The sequence below is a fragment of the Dryobates pubescens genome, chromosome 5, assembly GCF_014839835.1.
Source record: "Dryobates pubescens isolate bDryPub1 chromosome 5, bDryPub1.pri, whole genome shotgun sequence".
NCBI lineage: Eukaryota > Metazoa > Chordata > Aves > Piciformes > Picidae > Dryobates > Dryobates pubescens.
This window is the reverse complement of record NC_071616.1, coordinates 8,722,766-8,743,514: the sequence shown is the minus strand read 5'-3', so window position 1 is coordinate 8,743,514 and position 20,749 is coordinate 8,722,766. Positions and strand designations below refer to the sequence as shown.

Here is a 20,749-nt window from a genome sequence, read left to right as displayed (position 1 = left end):
GACAAAATATTAAGCATAGCCTCTTGTTTTAAACCCAAATTGACCTTTGGTGGTAGTACAACATGCAACAAAAACATGGACCATTACATGCATTTCCAAGAGAACACTGCTGCCAGAATCCAAACCATTCTTCCAGAGGGTGTGCAGAATTCTCTTCAAAAATAGTCTGTATCAAATCCCATGGGTGAGTATCTCCCAGACACTTTAGCTCCAAAAACTCACTGCTCTTTCATCCAGTCCTGTTAGCCAGCTACTCAGAGGAGACCTCTGCACTGTGGGTGATGCCTGAAACACCACACAAGTAGTACTGGCCAGCTTAATGAGGCCTTTTTGACAAGGAAAATTAAAACCCAAGGGAGGCTAAATGATGGAAACCAAGAGAAATGTCCAGATTTAGTAGAATCTTCTCACATTAGAGCAAAATTTTCATGCAGCTTTTGTATCTGTGTAAAGACCTAGCACTCAGCATTTGGGCTGGCCCCTATTGGAAAAAAATAGTACTTATAAAGACAAAAGCAAAAGGTCAAAGTCCTACAGCCCTGAAAATAGATGTGTTTGAGGGGAAAACCTGACAGGTTCTGATTGATAACCATGCTTGAGGGAAGCTGCTGGAGGAAAACTGCTGCAGCAAAGGCTGCAGGGAGTTACCATTCCAAAACCCTGCTGCGGCAGAAAAGGCACATGTGGCTGCTAGAGCAGGAGATGGACATGGTTAATTGACTGGGAAACTTTAGCAGAGATGGAATTAATGCAAAGAGCTCAGAGCCCAGGCATGCAATTCTGTTACCAAGGGAAGGAACCATTCGGCTGGAATTGCAATCCATTTTCAGGTCAGAGCCTTTCCCAAAGGCAGAGTGCTCACCCCTCATGTGCTCCTCCTCTTCCCCTCAGAGGGGTGCATGGAAGAGAAGGTAGCTGGAAACAGCAGCCTGGGAAATAGAATGCCCTTTGAGGGCCAGCCAGGTTTCATCTTTGCATGCTGTGTGTTTAGCAGTGAGGAATTCAGAAAACACGTCAGGAGAGACAGCCTCTCCTAACCCTAGGACTTTATGGATAAGTTAGTTGCAGAAACAAAACTCGAAAGTTAATAACAGGGGAGGAGGGAATTTACTTTCAGGTCTACTCAGCGGAACAAATACCCGACCCAAATACATTTGCAGTCTGGTCAGATGAGAATGCCAGGAGTTTGTTACTGTGGAATCACAGCAACAATACGGGGAAAATATACTTCCAAACAAACTTTATTGTATGGGGTTTCTTTTTAAATGGGCTGAAGAGGAAGATGGGAAATACACAACCCCCAGACCAGCGACAAAGATGATCTTATGCAGCGACGCGCTGACAATATTTTGACAAGTAGTACCCACGACCTTTCAGCTGGTGTCCGAGAGTCACTGTCCTCAGTAAGTGAGGACTAGATCTGGGAACTTCTTCATTTCTTCTGCCATTTTAACAAAGGGGCTTTAAATACACTCACACATACTTACAAGGAGCCTGGTAAAATCGATTGAGTCAAAGTGTTCTCACACCAGTGACTTTAAATTCAATGCGTGAACTGCACTGAACAGACTGTCTGGTGTGCAGCACGTAGTTTTGAAATGCAAAACTACTTGCCACTTGGTTCATTTCCATGGTAAAATTTTTGCACCCCAACGGCTCCTTTATCAGCTCTAGGCATAAGCTGCTGCCGTTAAAGATGGCTTAGCAATATTTATCTGTGAGCTTCTTCCATCAGAACCAGGCAAACAGTCTTAACTCACTTTCCCGCTCTTCCTCTGTGCCCCTAACTTCAGCTCACCCATGGAAATGCTACCAACGAAGGATTCCCATTCACTCTCAACACTTCACTCATATGCTGCCTGCCTAACACTCAACACCAAAAGCAAAGCAGTGTGTCTGCTAAACCTCCAATTTAGTCAGTGGTTGACAGAGTGACTAGTGTGACCATCACCAAGTCAGTCAGTGGATGCAATTCCTCTCATCAGAAAATTGGAGAAAATAATCCCACAGAAGAGACTGTGATGCTATAATCATGCATGATTATAAAGCATTTGCCTGCTATGGCATGAAAGTGACACATACTTTACACCTTATAAATACCATATATGTGTCCTAATTCTTTCATGCTGGAACCTCTTGAAATCCTCATTGTAGGACACAAAGAGAAAGTTCCAGATGGGAGAATCTTTGTATAGCTGCTTTCTACTAAGTCTGAAGAAATCTCACTTGTTAGAGCTACTCATAGGCACGGTAGTCTTCCGCAAGTAAAGAACTCTCCTTTGAACCTATACTCATGAACAGGAAGGTAGCTACATATTACCAACAGGTAATTACATTAGTGCCTCCTTTACACAGCCTAACTAGCACGAGACTCATACCTGACTGTGAAAATAAGCTCACGGCTTATCTATACCATACAACAAGTCAGGGGTCAGATTTAATGTAGTAGGCTCTGATTTGCCAGGCTGCAACCACAAAACAAAGCTGCCTCTCCCTGTGCATGGAGGCAGAGCACTGAAACAAATTTTGCTCCAAGGTAGCACCAAAATGCATCACCTCACACTCCCCAATCACACATGATCTCATACTCTCCATTCTCCTCCAAAACACCAAGGTAGATCATTGAGAGTCCATCCTTCCAGTCCAGAAGCCATTAAAAACTCTCCTCCTTATCCTATATGAGGGCCCTGAAACAAACATTTTGTCTAGGGAAATGACTTAGGAAGAACATGTGAGGAAGCAGAGCAACAAACAACACGAGGTGGATATAAATCCAGATAAAATATTAAAATCATTAAAGGGCTGGTGCTCCCTGAAGGTTGGAAAAAACAAAGACAGTTAATTAAAAGCAATCTCCACACAGTGCTGAGCTAGTCTGCCCTGATAAATCAACAGCTAGGACTGTGCTTGTAGAGGTCAGTGGGGGAAAGAGGTTGGGAAGTGAGGGATAGGAAAGCTAGGAGAAGATAAAACATTTAGCTAAGAATGTTGACAAAAACAATCAGGTCTGGTGACAGGAAATTAAGAAGGGTTTTCCACATTGTTCCTCCATCAATACTATTTGGTTAGATTTTGACCTCAGGAGTGCCTCTGCCAGCTACATAACACCAGCTAGATTGACCAAGTTCCCATTCATTTGTATCTACATGGGAGAAGAGAGAGAAGTGCAGTCTTCAGTGTCCCATTCTCCCTAGGGAGTTATTAACTTCACTTTCATCCACATGTCATTTGATCATCAAAATAATGGAAAGACACCGACTTTTTGGAGAAACAGCTCCTGAAAATTAAAGGGTCAGTCAGACATGATGAAGAAGTAGAACTGAGAGGGTTTCTCCACAGCTGTGGAGAAAGAGCTCATCACAGTTTTTCCACCACCAAACCTCACCCATCACTTCTTGCATGACTCTTAATCTGTACTCTCCCAACTATAACAAATACTAATCTCTAAATTAAAACTGTTCTTCTGATTTATTCCATATTTCACATGAACAGACATATGCTAGTTAACTGGAAATTTCCAGGATAAAGACCCATAGCAAACACAAACCCCTACAGTCTTCAAAACACCCTTCAGTAGTTTGGGGGGGGGGGTAGAATAAAATCCAAAGCAATCAGGATAAGCTTGTAGATACCAGTGGGCTTGGAATAATTTCCAATATTGGATACTGGTGAATGATTTACCTAAACACTCAGGAGGACAGCAGCCTCAGACACAACACAGTTTTTATTCATGGTCAAGACCAAAGAATTTTAGCAGTAGTACAGCTCTCTGAATCACTCTTTCCATTATTCCTTATTCAGATTGCATAGGTTTTAAAGTAATTGTAAACATAAAATATATTTGTCCCCATTGTTGACTAAAGAGTCTCTCAGGAAAGAATCTTCAGACCAAAATACTTGAGCCATCACAAACCCATGGGTGACCTTCTTCCAAACTGCCCTCAAAGGAAATGGAAATATGGGCACTACTTTTCCCTTGAAGAAGTAACACTAACTCTGTGTCTCCATCATAAATTCCTTATAGCCCTGATCACTGGATGGTAAACTACCTGAACTATAACTCCAGACACTTTAGTTTTTCTCCCAACTCTGTGACTACTGATGTCAGGCTCTGGATCTACAGGAACACTAGAAACTGTAAAGTTCCTAGAACCAGACCAAAAATTTCACAGCCACGTGACATTGGTGGTTCACTTACTCTTACAAAACACGAAAAGTGCCCAAAACATTTCCAAGAGGAAATTTTGTTCCAACAGGCATAATTTATCTTCCTGTGGCTAGCACAAAGCCAACTCAAAGCAGAAAAGCAGCATAAGCACTGTACTTTGTGTTTTGGCAGAAGTAGCATGCCCGCATCTGATCAGATCAAATCAGCCCTGCCAGCTGATGCGGTAGGGCAGAGTGGAATTAACCAACTCGGGGCATGGCCTTATTTCACTGTACTGCACCTGGTTTTCTTTGCATTGTCCAACCTATTTAGATTTTTGAGACCCTAAAAGGCAGGAAGCATTAAGCCACGTGTTTGTGGAGAATCTAGCACAACATCTAAACCAATGCCTCGTATCTTGTGTCATAAAGGAGGTCTTCTGTCTTGTATGGGGTCCCTTCCTTTTGCATACTAAGATCTCATATTTATGCTACAGTTGGCATTTTATATTAATTTATAAAAACTGTCAGAAAGCAAGAACAACATCATCAGATGTCAAAGACTGATACAACTCATGGTGGTGTTTGAACAGAGAGATGATCTTCAGTTAGGTTGGTTGTCACAAAGGACAGCAATATTAAATACCAGTTCCAGCCTTTCTCACCAAAAGAAGAGCATTGATGTAGTCAATGTCCCCACCACCTGAGCAGGGGACTCTCTCCCAGCTACAGCTCAGCAGAATGTGAAATTACTGACTCAGGATTTGGCAAGCATAGGCTGCTGATCACAGCCATACACTCAGTACGCACCCCTGCCCTGCTCTCACTGCTCCACTGACTCTCTGTGAAGCCTCCACTTACACAGTACTGGGGTGCCAGTAAAACCTCCCATGCAGCTGGAATTGCAACTCTGACTGCACCCAGCTCAGGCAGGTAACCTGAAAACTGAGACACACGCTGACACACTCATGCTATTTCCATACTGGAGGGAATGGGGATGTGAGACAGATATTTGCCAGCAGCTACTGAGATACTGCATCATTCTTCCCTGAGACAGCTGCTGGGAATCTGTGGTTAAAATCACAGAGTCCAACCCCCATGCCAAAGCAGGATCACCTAGGGCAGGCCACATGGGAACACATCCAGGCAGGTTTTGAGAGTCTCCAGAGGAGGAGACTCCACAACTTCCCTGGGCAACCTGTCCCAGTGCTCCGTCACCCTCACCGTAAAGCAATGTCTTCTCATGTTAAGGTGGAGCCTCCTATGTTCTGGCTTGTACCTGTTGTTCCAGCTTGTACCTGTTGCTCCTTGTCCTTCACTGGGCACCACCAAAAAGAGACCATCACCTTCATTTTGACACCCACCCCTCAGGTATTTATAGACATTTATAGGATCCCCTCCCCACTCTCCCTCTCTCCCCTCTTTCCTCCAGACTAAACAGCCCCAGTTGTCTTAGTCTTTCTTCATAGGAGAGATGTTCAAGTCCTCCTATCATTCTTGTAGCTTTAAAATACACAATCATAGAATCGAAATGCACTGGTTGGAAGGGACCTCTAGAGGTCACCTAGCCCAATGTTCCTGCAGCAAGGAGGGACATCTGCAATTAGATCAGACTGCTCAGAACACTATCAAGCATGACCTTGAACATGTCCAGGGATGAGGCCTCCACCCTCCCTGTGGGCGATCTGGTCCAGTGTTCCACCACCCTCAACAGCAAAGAACTTCTTCCTAATGTCCAATCTAAACCCACCATTCTCTAGTTTAAAACCATTGCCCCTTGTCCTACTGCTATATGCCCTTGTAAACAGTCATACTCCCAGCTTTCACATAGGCCCCTTACAGGTACTGGAAGGCCACTGAAAGGTTTCCCTGGGGCCTTCTCTTCTCCAGGCCAAACAACCCCAATTCTCTCAGCCTGTCCTCGTAGAAGAGGTGCTGCAGCCCTTCAATATTTTTGTGGCCTTCCTCTCGATCCTCTCCATCAGTTGCATGCCCTTCTTGTGTTGAGGGCCCCAGAGCTGGACACAGTACTGCAGGTGAAGTCTCACCAGAACAGAGTAACAGAATTACCTGTGTAAATAAACCTGATGGGAAATAGACTATATATAACAAAAATACACAATAAGTGCACAGTACTTCTAATAATTTATTAAAGATAAGTATTTTAAACATTAGTATTCAGCCACTGACTTACAATATTAGTATTACATGCCACTCAGTTTAGACAGTGAAAATACACTGGGCAGTTCTTTCTTTTGAAACAAGAAAGAAGAAAATAAAACCACTTTCTGCATCTCTCTACTGCACCACTCCAGTGCATTTGGTTTGCTCCACAAATGCAGAGAAGTTTTCAAACACAAGAAAGAAACACTTCCATCTGAAAAAAAAATGTGAAAAAGAAGTATTTTTAAAGTGTGCTTTAGTTTAGATTGTCTTGATAACTCTCCTTAAAAGAAACAAGCCAGTGCTGAAACTGGGACCTGCACTAAGGAAGTGATCACCATACCTCAGTCTCTGCATCCTGGGCAAAACTGCAAGGCAAAGCCAGCGTAAGTGCAGTACTGAACTAATGAAGCCCTTGGAACAGGCCATAAGCAATGTTGCCTTGGTGCTGCTTCTCCACATGTGGGAGTATGTCACCCCCAGACAGGGAATCCTCAGATCAGAGGTCACTCTGTCCAAGGGAGAAAAATGTCAACTCCTGAAACAGATTCGTTCCACTCCTGCAAGTCCTCAGGGATAAACAACACAGGGATGGTTCTTGCTCAAGGCAACATCACATACAGACAACAGTGACGAGCCCAGAATAAATACCAAGATTGTAAAACTGATCTACCAAGAAAAATTCAGCTCTGACATGAAAGACAAACCAGGGTGAGAAAACTCCAGACCTGACAAAGAATAATCCTGAAAGATTTGCAGCCAATGGGGGCATTGGAATGCCTCATTTTGGGACAGCAGAGGTAAGGTCAAATATCATAAATTGCAGAAGAAAGATATACAAGAGGGACAGAGCTTGCTCTTGAGAGTGGCCTCCAATACTACATGTCCAGTTTTAGGAAAGTAGAGGAAGAAATCAGTTTTCATTAAGCCACACAAAGGATGAGCCACATTCTCTTCACCATGACTCAGACTAAAGACAGAACCCCATTTTGCTTTGTGTACTGGACTTCTGCACGGTCTGAGTAAACAATTCCATCTTGAACACTGTGAATCCTACCTACCAGGCATTGTATACCCAGCCCACTAGGCATGTGCTTACCTTAAAATTATTAGACCCTCCAAAAACTCATACACTTGGGCTTCCCTAGCAAAACGCAGACAGTTCACTATGGCTTCCACACACCACAAGCCATATGTTTTAAAAACTTTTTCTTCTGCAGCAATTTGGTGACACAACCTCTATCCATCCAGACAGCTGGACAGACTGTGAAAGGCTAGAACACCAACAAAACAAAACTAGGAGAGCACTGTAACGCCTCCTCGCGCAACTGACACATGTGCCCAGATATAATGCGGTAACTAGTAGTATACCATTTATCAGACTCTCCCTTACTCAAACTAGTGCATCCCCAGGTCCTCTTAAATTTGCTCCTCCATGCCACAATGACTTTGGGTTTATGCTTACGTTTCCTCATATAAATACAACAATATTCATCCCTCATTTTCTCTGAAAGCTGATGCTCAGGTGCAGAAAAGATAGGTTTTATGTAGACAAGAGTTTTGGTCAGACTAGGGCTCATTTTTGGTTTTTAAGTGACATCAGAGCCACACTGGAAACACTGCGGGGATTTTGGTACGCAATTTAATGTGCCCAAAAACCCTGTTCTGTCAAGCAGAAGAAAAACCCCTTCTGCAAAGCCACATTAAAATCACCTCCACATCACTTGTAAAAGCTGAACTAGCAACCTAACTGTCCATCTATTTTATTGCTTCCACCTGCTCAAAGCAGCACTGCACATTTTACTTCCACTTAAATATTAAAAATCAGCAACCAGATGTTTATGCAACAACATAGCCACCCCCCAAACAAACCAAAAAAAAGTCAGTCTTCATCAGCACTCAATCAGGACGTAGAGATGGTTGCAGGAACATGTAATGGGATACAAAACCTTCCAGCTAAAAGTCCCCAGCTTGAAGTCAAGCCAGAGTCATCACTAATGAAATACTCTTGCCATACAAGACCCCAAGACTCGCACTGGTCTGTTGCCGACATGAAACAGAGATGCAAGCACAGACCATTTCTTCACAGGTGTCTCGTGCCACAGAATTCATCTTCACAGGGATGGCCATTTGGCAGCACAGGGGTCAGAGCAAGCTGTCAAGGCAATTTCATCTGAGAAGGTACAGCAATTGGAAAACCAACCACTGCTGTGTGCCTGCAGCACGAACACAGAGACAGAACAGGCCTGGTAAGGTTTATAAGGTCAGCGCTAGCTGTACACACAAGTCTGCCATGATCTGGTCCCCAAACACCTGGCAGGGAATAAGTGTCCCCAAGCACATCGAAGTCATCCAGCAACAGAGTCAGCATGCAAGCAACCTAGTCTTGCAATCAAGCTTGAGTTAGCCTTTTCTGTCCCACTGTCCCAGAGGCTGTCCTAAGCATTAAAAAAAAGAAAAGAAAATTTAAAACAAATAAATAAATAATGGAGAGCAGAAGACCACCAGGAGCACCAGCACTGCTACTCCAAGGCCAAGCTACCGGAAGGCAACAGCTCCTCCAGTGAGCATCCAGGCAGCATGCTGTATGGCGTGAGGGAATGTCACATGCAAAAAAGGCAACAGCCTAACATATGTTCCAGTGAGAATGTTTAATTGACAACCTGAAATAAAAGTCAGCTGTAGGAGGAAAGACAAAGAAGGGGGGGAGGGGGAGGGCCCAGCTCTGCTTCTAGATAAGGCTTTCTAAATTACAAGGTCTTAATTACATTAAATGTGTTATGGCACCATATGCACATGGCTAATAAGGCAGAGATGGAGGAAATGAGACTAGATGCTAAGACTGGAAGTTGAACAGCTGCATTCTAGACTTGATCTTCAAATTAGAAAGTTTCTGAACCACTTTGTCCTAGTTTAGCCATCCATAAAACAAAGGCAATAATCCCTTCTTCACAGGAGTGTTGAGAGGTTTAATTAATTAATGTTTACAAAGCCCGTTGAGATTTCTGACTGACATTTGAAGCAATTCAGAAAACTTTTTAACTGCATTTGTTACTTCTACTGTGCTGCTCAAATGTCTCCATGATAAAACATCCAAAGGAGAAGATGGAAAGAAAAAGTATGCAGACAGGTACACAGACTAGTGGAAGAAAGCAACCCAACAAATTCAGCACTTCGCTGCTGCCCCATCAAAGATATCAGAACATTGCCTTTTCTGCAGATGAAGAATGTGTTTATGCAGACACTTGCATCCTTCCCCTTGTAGATCTGTTAAACTTAGATCTCCAATATTTCTACCTGTAGGACCATGTTGGTAAATAACAAAGTATTAAATAGCAGAAATAATAGACTGTCATGTCAGGTTGACTGGATCATCAGAGGAAGTGAAGGAGAGAAAAGCAAAGGGATGAAAGTACCAAAAGAGAACCAAAAAGTGAGAAGAGAGCACTAGATGGAGAAAGAAGCAGGCTGGGTGGAGAAAGGTTCTAATCATTAATAAAGGACTCAATGCACTGAGCTATTCTATGTAGTGTATTCCTACAGATGCTCAGGTACACTGGAATACATTAACCCAAGAAACTAGTCTAGCATGAACAGAGCCAAGTATGTGTCCAGGTGCCAGAGATAAACTGAATTTTGGACACATTTAAATGCACAAGCACACTCAGGGAGCTGCTGGATACCTGAGCTAGGATTTCTCAGCCTCTACATTGTCCCTCATCTCAGAGAAAAACCTTTGTGTGGCCAGTTTCTGTAGGGGGCGTTTGTGGGTTTTGAGATACAATCAAAACGCAGACAGAGGAAATGCAAATGTCATTCAGCTCCCTTTCATTGTCAGGAAGGACACATGAGGATAAAACACTGTGCACTGAATCCTTTCCCCTATTATGTGTCCTACTGCTTTTGTCCTAATTTATCCCATTCATAATTTATGTACATGTGTATTGTTTCCCGATCAGCAACTTTAAAGAATAAGTGAAAATTATGAAATGTTTTATTAAACAAGTTGTTAATAAAAAATGCAGGTGGTGTCAGACAGCCAGTACCAGTTCTGTTCCCTCCACATAGCACGAGTACTTTAAAAGGCACATAGAGAAAAACGAACCCAGCACTTGATGTCTATTGTTTCCTTCTCTCACACCCCCCAAGGAGCGAGGGGAGGAGAAGGGAGCTAATTAGAAATGGCCTAATCCTGCCCTCCCCGACTTCAGCGGCAGCGGGATCGGGCCCCGGTTCATTCCGACACTAGCAGCCCTTCGGCGGGGTCCGCCCTCTCCGGAGATTCGCCGCTACTTCGGCAGCCTCACGGTGCCTCGAAGTGCGAGGAGAGGTCCCGTCCTTCGCAGGGAGAAGGAGGACGGGGGGAGGGAGGCGGCCGCCCAGCGTGCTCTCTCCGCGGCGGCCCCGCTCCTCGGGCAGCGCCGGCTCCTGGGAGCTCCCCGCCTCTCTTCCACCGTCCCCAGAGACCACCGAGCCCGGGCTTCCTGCCTACCGCGAGTGGTACGGGCGTAGGCGGCTTATCCCGGCGCAGGTGAGGAGCTGTGCGGGCCCTTGTAAGTGCGCTCCTCGGCACCCGGGGGCACACGGGGAGAAGTTGCTCTCGCCCGCACTAGTATTGAACTTGTCCTCAATCAGGGGCACGCCGGCTGCTCCTCGCCGTGCTCAGAACGTGTTCAGCCCCACAGCTCCCCCCCCTGAGAACACCCAGACTTCCTCGGTTAACCCCCTGACAAGTCGCTTCCCTCTCCCCGCGGAGAAGGTGCTGTTGGGAGAACGGGTAACTGAAAGCAAAGGTTTGCTGCCAGGACGGAGCGAGAGAGCTGATAAACATGTCAGCACCCATTCCCGGCTCGAGGCTTTCCTTCCCTCTGGATCGCTGAGAAACAGCGGCAGGAATCCCTGGAAAAATCTTGAAGTGTTTTTCCAACTCCAGCCGGAGAGATTGAGTAGAGGAAGAAAAGGAGAGAAGGGGGGGGGAGAAAAGAGAGAGAGAAAACCCTCGCAGCCCTAATTTAATCTCTGAAAACTCCAAGGTATAAAACCACCCACTCAGCGCAGCCAGAAAGTGCAAACGAAGCGTCACCGCCAGGTACTCGGCTTCCCCGCTTTAATAGCGAGAGCGCTGCCCCCGTTAGCAGAGAATTCGTTTGAAAAAGGTTAAGACAGCTCCTCTCCTCGTATACGGTGCCAAATCCCACTCTCCCTAATGCCTTCAGGGATTAACGGCATGCACGGACGACCAGAAGGAATATAAAGGACCCGATCCAGAAGACGACAACTGGCTCCCGCGGGTCCCCTTCTCGAATCGGCCTTATTGCCCGACAAGGAACCCCGGATATCTCGGCAACGTAGGCACCTGCCCCCTCTCCGTGTATTCCCCACCGGCAGCGGGTCAAATCCCGCCTGAGCAGCCCCCGGCTGCTTGTGCCCGCTCTCAAGACGGAAACACCATCAACTCTCTTGCTACTTTGAAAAGCGAAAGCCTGTCATATGCAAAACAGATCTCCGGACTTCCTGCCCCAGATCAACGCCCGGCAGTCTCCAGTCATTCATTTCACGCAGATCTGCTTTCCTTCCTCGCCCTTTCGCTCCTTCTCTCTCGCACAAATGTCGAGGTGTGCCGGCAGTGCCCCTGCTGCCCCGCTTCCCGAGCGCCCAGTGCCGCCCCCCCGCCACTCAGCCGAGAAGCGCGGGGGCCGCTTCGCTCCCCCTCAACGAGATATCCCAACTCCGCGGAGATTCGCGGAGACAACTCCAAGCCGCGGCCACAGAGAGCATGTGTGTGTGTCCCCTCTCCTTGCCGCTCTGGGCCAGTCCTTCCCCCGCCGACCCGAGAGCCAGCCCTCCTGGACCGCGGGGGCAGGACCGCTGTCAAGTGCGCGCACCCCCGCGGGACTCCGCCGGTGCCGTCCCCGCTCTGCGCTCCGGGAGCGACGGGCAGCCTGCTGCTGCTTCTGCTGCCGCCGCCTTCCCGCCGCCGCCACCGCCTCCCCCCGCCCCGCGCCCGGGCGCCAATTAACCGGCGAGCGAGCCGAACAAATTTTCTTTCCCCTCGTTAATTTCGGCGCGAGCCGCGGGGCTGTGTGGCACAAAACGCGAGCGGGTCGCCGGGGCAGAAAGGGGGGCGGGAGGAGGGACCCGCCGGGAGGCTGCCGGCACCCGGCTCCGGTTGGCAGCCGGCGCCGGAAAGGCGCCTTTTTTTCATATTTAAACCACGCGGAATATGTACATTTTTGATTCCTACTTACGCTTTCAGGGGGTTGTGAATGACAGTCGCCATTTTGCTACAATGTAACAGAATATTGTGTCTCGGAGTTCTAAAGGTTCGCTCAGGGGAAGCGGCCAGCCAATCAGCGCGCGGCATACCGGCCCGCCGACCAATCGCGCGCCGCGGGCGGAGCCAGGGCTCTGCTAGTTATTAGGGGAGCTGTCAAAGCCCAGAGGTCACTCCCTCTGCCTGCAACCGGCGGCGAGCAGGTCTTAAAGGGGCAGCGCCCGCCACCGGGGCTGCCGCCGCGCCGGGGCACAGAGGGGGCGACGGGATGCTGTCCCGCAGCAGCCCGGCTCCAGCCCTAGCGGACCGCGCCGCCCCGTGACAGGGAGAGCCGCGCTCGCTCCCCGTCCTCTCACACCGGCGTCGCTGCTACCCCTCGTTCAACGGGCGGCGTGCCCCACCGGGGAAACCAGCGCGAGGCGCCCCCGTCGCTCCTAACGCTCCCCCGTAGAGTCCCTCCCGGGATGTTTCCCCTCGCTCGGGAGCCGTTCTCCCCGCCGAGTCTGCGGGAGCCCCGGGCGCTGGCAGTGGCTCCAGGAGTGCGCGGCTCCCGCTCCCCCTCCCCCAGGAATGTCCCTTTCCCTGTCAGTCAGCCCGGCCCGCAGCCCCTGCGCCCTTACATAACGCACGACGGCCGGCCCGAGCGGCCGGCCCTCGCCGGCTCTCCCACAGACCAACTTCTGGTCCACCAGGAACCGGTCCTATGGCCCCCGCCCCGCTTTAGGCACAAGACGACACGGTGGGGAAGAGCCCTGACCCGCGTTTCACCAGGCATGTGGTCCTGCGGTGCGATACAGAGCGAGACGCTAGACCCCGGGAGTGCGGCGGGGCACAGGCAGAGTCCATTCCTGGGGAGGCAGCAAACTCCAGGAAGTCTGGGCTTACCTGCAACTAATTACAGGAGTTTGCAAATGAATTATGGAGCATGACCTAAGTGATTTAAGAGGAGCCAATCCTGATCTCACTTGCAGAAGTAAATCCACTGAAGTTCACAAAAATCACACCAGTGTAAATTAGGCATCAACAAGAACAGAAGCAAATGAAAAGTTTTCTTCTCCAATATTAATGTGAGCTTTGTCACCTAATACTAATCACGTTCTCTTAAAGGTCTTGTCTCTCTTCAGGAGTCCTCTATCCCCTTAAAAAACACAGCCACCATCACCACAACTCAACCTGCTTCTCCATTGTTTGTATTTACATAACCAGAAGAAACTCACTCAACTATAGACAGTTAAAACACACTGCTGCAAAAGCAGTAAATGAGAGGAGAGTACAGAACCAACTTGATAAACAGCTTAATGAAAAGATGGAAGGAGAGAAGTGATGATGTATGTGAGATATTCAGGTGTTAAAATCTTTGTTAACTCTTTGACAAAAGCAAACTTTCTAATACTGGAGCAGAAAAAGAAGAGGGACAGAGAACAAAGAAACTATTACCTGTAGTGAAGAGGAGGAAAAAGAGCAAGACAATAGATTTCCATTCATTAAGAATTCATCAGAAGATTGGGGGCGGGGGGGGGGGGGGAGATAAAATTTTCTAGGGTGCCTCTTTCCAAAGCATTGCCTGCTCAAGCTACTAGGTCAAGCTAGGTACTGCACCAAGCATACATCCCTGGAGGGAATCCTCTCTTCCATCAAAGCAATCTAAGCCATTTGGTTACAGTACAGGCGCTGCTTAGGAGAAGCAAGCTCTGTCAGCTGGAGACTTGCCAAGACACTGAGATCTATCCCAAAACAGTTCTGGGAAGCAGTCACAGGATCACAATCTTTATGAATGTTTCCATTATCATATTACATTATATTATTTGATATAGTAGTAGCCCAGGTGACATTGAAAGTGGCTTCAGACCCTCCTGTTCAGTTCTCAGTGTTCACAGGAAAAGCTAACCACAAACTGCACAGAGATGATGAACACACTGCAAAGAAACACAGGTCTTCACTGTGACCTGGCAACCCTGAACTAGTGACCTCTATTGCATCTCACTGAGGAGGACTTCTGGTGCAACTTTTCTTATTGGCATGATATTCACTTAATGGTAAACACCAACCAAATCTGTACATTTACCCTTAGGACAGGCAATTTTCACTTGTGGGATATCAACAACTTTGCTTCACACAAAGAGAAAACAGCCTGCAAAACTGGAAGCAGATTCATGCTAGTGGGAGAAGGCACCAAAATTCAGTCAAGCTCTAGAAGGCCCTCAGATACTCTAAAGTAAACTGGTGACATTTTCAGAATTTAAAAAAAAAACAACTCCAAACCAAAACCAAACCCACAAAACCACACACCACCACAAACACACAAATACAACCAACAAAACACAACACCCCTGTCTGAGGCAATTTTTAGGAGTTTGAATTCCTCTGGTACTGTTTGATTGGATATATAGACCCATTCCTGTTCTGCAGGCAAAGAGCTCTTGGCACAGCTTGGCAGGGAGCATACTACAAAAATGGGATTAAGCTACAGATGTGCTTCCCTTGCTGCTCCTGTTATTCAGACTTAGGGCCTTTATCAGCTACCAGCAACAGCAACAGTGAGAACAGCCACAGATGACCTTGGATTGTTGATAGTTCTTTTCCCAGACAGACCCCATGTTACCAGCCAGGAGAAGGTCAACAGCACTGAATCTCAGATGAATCTCCAGCATGCCCAAGGACACAGCTGCCACATCAGAAGCAGTGGGAAGTCTCCCCCACGGTAACAAAGACATCAGGCTTCTCTCACGTGTCCATAGTTTTCCTTCAGCATGTTTCACAGAATTCCACAAGTTAGACTACCGCTTTAGCTGGAAAACAAGGCACAAAGCACTGAGTGGTGTTCCACTTTCAATGAACAATGTTACTTATTCATATATTCACTACCTTCAAGTAAGGGAAACACCACAGACCCATATTAATAAAACTTTTATGCCACACTGTAGTTACTCTCATCCTCACACACACACCACTGGTCATGACCATCATCAACCAAGCAGTTCTGGATGAAATTTTTTAGTTTGTTTTGTTTTGGTTCTTTTTCCTCCTGATTTTAGGGTACTGTAAGTCACTAATCAATAGTGTTACTGTTATTTGCTGAATCCAAAGCACACTACTTCACATATACACCAAATTCCAGCCTGGGGATTTTTAAGTTCCTACTTAGTAGCTAAGAGTTCTATTCAAACCCACTGGAAACATAAGGACGATGTGATATAAATACTTTAAAAGGATTTGGCATGAAAAACCTAGGTGAGCGTACTTTTAACAAGAGGTTGCCAACTGTTTGAACAGTCAACATTTAAATTAAAAAAAAAAGGAAAGGTAAGTTCAGATATAGAACTATTAGGATAAAATCTACAAAAGGGGTTAGAGTAAGCAGGGCTTTAGAAGGCGGAACCCACCCCCTCACCTCCAAACCCCCAGTGTAAAACTGCAGCTGGTGTCTACCCAGCTAGAACAACAACAGCATCACTTCTTTCCACTGTCCCATGGATCATACTGATGCCCTCCACATGCATTTCTATTTCAAATATTGTCACTATTTACATAATGCAAGTTCATTGATACTTTCTATGAGGTGCTGAAAAACATTCCTGCTCAGCCTGCAAAGCCTGATTTTGGCTAACGATCTTCTGCTGCTAGAGAGTTTTTACCCTGTATTTGTCTCCTGCTTGCCTTTTTATCTGGACATATTTTAATGGAGAGTTGCTCTTTTCTGGAGTGAAGCAGAGTTAGGTTCCCACTTACCCATTCCTCAACTCTTACAAATGAGAAAGTGAAACAAACTAGACACTAACACTAGAAGCCACAAATTTAATTTTGCTATGGAGGGGAATATAAAAGACAAACAATTGTTAGTCTCCCAGAAGCCACATGTTTGGTTTTTTCAGCTAAATATTCAGATATTTCCAGTGATGCACTATTTCCTTCAAACACAGTAATATTCAAAAGACCAGACTCATATAGGTCTAGGAGCCTGCTCTGCCTGCTGTACTGTAGCTTGTTTCAGTGAAACAGGGCCCCACATGAACAGATATCCTGCAACAGATTTGGAGTCTTAACCCCTTTTTATTTATTTAAAGCTGTGCAGGCATCTCTCATACACTGTTTCTTGTCAGCCCTCCTCCTCACTTTCTTTGATCTTTACCAATAGTTGGATAGCTGAAAGAGGTGGGAAAGATATCAGTGTCGATGTTACAGACTCAACACCAGCCTTCTACAGACACATCACAAAAAATTCTATGCAGTCAGCATAACAAAGATAACTCTGGAGCTACAGGGTAAAAAACGGTGCAAACGATTCATTCTACACAAATCACGCTCCCAAAAGGTGGCTTCACTTAAAAAAATAAGTATACCTTTTAAAGCAAAATTTCACCTTTATAGCTATAGAGCTATTTTTGTATTTCTTCAGGTTGTCTTGATTTCAGGCCTGATCAGACTTCCCCAACTTCTCGTTTTGTATTCGCTATTCAGTTGTCTATCACATTACACCTGAATTACATCTATGCTGAGGCCTGGACTGTATCCCCTTTTTAAAATGGAGTGTTCCAACAAAATAAACGTATTTAACACTAAAAATGAGTCTCTACTTTTAAGAAGTACATTGAGGCATCTAAAATTATCAAAATCTTGGGGAGACAAACGTTCCAGGGGGGGAAAAAAAAACAAAAAAACAAAAGACCAAGATTTAGCTTTATTGCTAGAAGATCCTTTATGCCACTATGGATTGTTCTTAAATTCCCCAAACAATGGAAAATAATGTTAAGAACAAAAAGGAGAATACAAAACTTTATGGTAACCACTGCAGTACCATGGTGATAGTATGAAAAGAAATCTACACACGCTCTGAAGAACATACATACAGTGACTACAGTTATCCTCTCCATGAGGAACACCACTGATACAATTTAGAGGGGACAAAACTGAATTCCTATCATGAAGCACAAGATTTACATGTCCAGACCCACAGGTCTGCCTGCCTTGTTTCTTAAGTTAGTAACTAGTTTGGGGGTGGGGGGGAAGTGAACCCCTTAGGATTCCTTTTCACTCTTCCTTGCATTAAAGGTAAGGAAAAGTATTTCTACATCTACATCGCTCAATGGGATACCAAGGTGGTGCCCTGATTCATGAGACAATGCTGTGTCTCTGGTATCCATCTATTCTTAGTGCAGGGCTGAAAGGGAAGTTCAAGGAGATGCCTCTAATCTTAGAGGGAGGGAACAGATTGTCTAGATCAGGACATAATTACATGGACATATTTGATGCTCCAAATAAGTTCCCCATCATCAACTATGGATGGAGGATTCTACCCATCTATATTTTTAAGCACCTTTAAACAGATTTCTAATGTGGCCTATGAGTGCTGCAACATGTCTTCCTCCCGCCCAGGAGGAAAAAACAGAATGTAATAACTTGCTAATCAATCTTACCTCTAATAAGCACAGAGCACACACTGTAATTATGATTCTAAGACAGGTTTAACATTTGGATTGAGCATAATGAATAGCACTCTACCTGAGAAAATTAACAGCTCAGAAAAACAAACTGCCACATTCATCCAAAAGGAGTGTTAACTTTGAATTTTCCTGTTGATTTGAACAGCTTCACCTTTCCTTCATTACTGAATAGACCACCTCAAGGAAAAGGATCTATATTTCACTGTGACTATTTGCTGACTCCACCATGGAGAATTTTTTTTTCTAATAAAAGTAGGCAGAAGAGAGCTGTCCAGACACAGCTTGAGAGAAATTACCTGTTTTCTTTCAGTACTCAAGCTTCCTTGTTTATAGAGTGTATTCTGGTCTTTATAAAGCCAAGGTAACATACTGTCCTAAGTAGGCTCCTCTTGTAGGACATACAGGAGTTATACAGCTTACAACAAAATCAGTCCCTTTTTTTATTATTATTGAACAAACTACACAGAAAACCAGATTTAGCCAGAAAATGTCTCACCAGCTAACCTTTTTCAGTTTAATACTGCTCATGAAATATTTTTATTTCCAATATTCCATTATTTTAGTAACCCCCTTATATAGTTTCTCCTCCTCTTCTATACAAATGGAAAAGAATTACAGCATTCCAGCTTTTATTTTCTTCCTCTTTCCTTCTGTTTTGTTACATGATTTTCAAAACAATCTGCAACTTAAAATATCTTCCCCTTTGAGTTCCGTGTAAGAAAAATAAAACCTGATGGGATGGCTGAGGTGAAAAGGAAAACATCCACATAAAGAGCAGTTTGGAATTAGTGAGGGGATAAGAAGGCACTAGCTCATGTTATTGCATTGATTGGCCAAACACCAGAGGAAAATGCAAGCAAAACCCAAAAAGGCTCTTTTGTTTAGCTGTGCTTTAAATCCTGCTAGGTAGAAGCAGATTTAAAAGTATCACAAAATTGTTTTTCCATTTCCCATCCAACTTCATTTTGGTAGAGGGAAACAAATGAAAGGTACAGACTAACCTGCCTAAAATACCAGTTTAGGTCAACCTGATTTGCTTGTGGCAATTGATGACTGCAAATTTCAGCGGACACATGAAGTACTGGTGCAATACAAAATTGATCCTGGGAACCTATTACAGAAAGTTATTGCAGTCAATATCACAGGGGATCCTGCCCTGATTTACTTGCCCCCAAATCTTCCCAACAACTTGCATCCATAGACCTAATCTGATACAAATTTCCCTAAATCCAAACAGGTTCTCAGGCCAGAATTCTCCCCTTCAAAATAACTTTGCTAATACTTTAAGAGAGATGGCCACATTAGTAAAATCCCCTACATAAAAACAGCACTTCCAAGGTGGTCCATTATTTGTAGAGATTTTTTGTTTGTTCTCTTGTTTATTTTTCTTAAACAAGGGTGGAGCAGCTTTGCTGTCAGGACTCTACCTCCTAATGCAGAAGCCACCTCACCAGCAGGAAGTTCTGCCATAGAATTCTTCTCCAGCCATCATTCTCACACATCTAGGTCCTTGTGTCATGCCTTCCACAAAAGTTCAGGATTTGTCTTGAGCTGACAGGCCTTTGCTGAGACCGTTACTCTGTGCTGCCTCAACAGAAAGCGGCTAAGAGTTTGTCAAAGTTCATTATGAAATTCCAAGCAAAGAAAAAGGCTGATGTAAGGCTCATATTTTTGCTGCCACTGATGCTGCCTATTAGGCCATTTCTAGTATTATCCTCTAGAGTCCATGTGCCATGCCAAGAAAGATGGCACAGTGCAGGATTTACCAGGCATATGCACAGGGCCAGATTCTCAGCTTTTATCTGCACTAACATGGCTCTACTGACTTCAACAGCAGTATTGCTACTATTTACCCTAAAATCCAGGTTAACACAGGCATCATTCCAAAACCCAAAGTTAACAGCTGTTACCAGTAATCTTAAGCAAGCTACAGAAGCTCTGGCTTCCTTATCAGGATGCCCATGAACCACACACTTTCCCCCGCATTGCTGTAAGTAGCACTCATAGATACTATGTACTTAACCCATCTTCAAATCTCAGAGCAGAAGGACAAAAAGGATTGCTACCCAACAGCCAAGAGCAGAATCCAAGCATAAATACAATCTCATCACACAAAGCTTATGTTCTCTTCCATGCCAGCTGTGCCACATGCAGAAAATCCAAGTTCCCTACCCTACTATTCCTTCCAGTGCCTGCTTGTGATGGGAACATTTTTGTCTCCTTCTTTTAAAGGTCAACAGCCAGGTAGGAGCACACCAGCCTGTACATTTGAAAAGAGAAGCCATAGGTATCCCCAACATGAGAAAAATTCCCACCAAATATATCCAAAGGAATCTCACAGCATTTAGAATGTTGTGGCACCTGTCATGCTCAGGGGTGTCAAGCACTACAGCTTCTAAACAGAGCAAAACTTTGTTAAATCTGGAGTAAGATCATTCACCTACTAGGGACAGTGTCTTATCCGTGTAGAATTCTGCACACACTTGCAAAACCCAAAGGGTTTGCCCACCTCACACACAGCAGAATGCAGACCCTATCTGGTCTCTATGGCAAAAGCCCTTATGAAATAAGATTTAAAGGCAGGAGAACAACTTTGATAGAGTAAGAAAAGTCTAAAAAGAACAATATTGCTGCTGTTGCTAACACAAAGTGGATTAGTTTACAAAATTATTCTGTTATAGGAGATTCTCCCTGCCTGGCTGCTGGAAGCATCAGCATCTCACTA

General features: G+C 45.1%; 1 protein-coding gene across 4 annotated transcripts in view; it reads right to left on the bottom strand.

Moving 5' to 3' along the window:
* The window catches only part of DPF3 (double PHD fingers 3), a 173,312-nt gene extending 160,639 nt beyond the window's left edge, over positions 1-12,673 (bottom strand). For 2 of the 4 annotated variants that reach the window (XM_009900602.2, XM_054161555.1), the window contains exon 1: positions 12,558-12,586. Coding sequence is in view for 2 of the 4 variants with exons in the window: in XM_054161554.1 (XP_054017529.1) it covers positions 12,558-12,673 (116 nt within the window). In the remaining 2 variants the exon portion in view is untranslated. Of the gene's footprint in view, positions 1-12,557 lie in introns of all 4 variants that reach the window. The other 2 variants (XM_054161554.1, XM_054161553.1) reach the window with 2 other exon arrangements.
* Between the last annotated feature and the right edge of the window lie 8,076 nt (positions 12,674-20,749).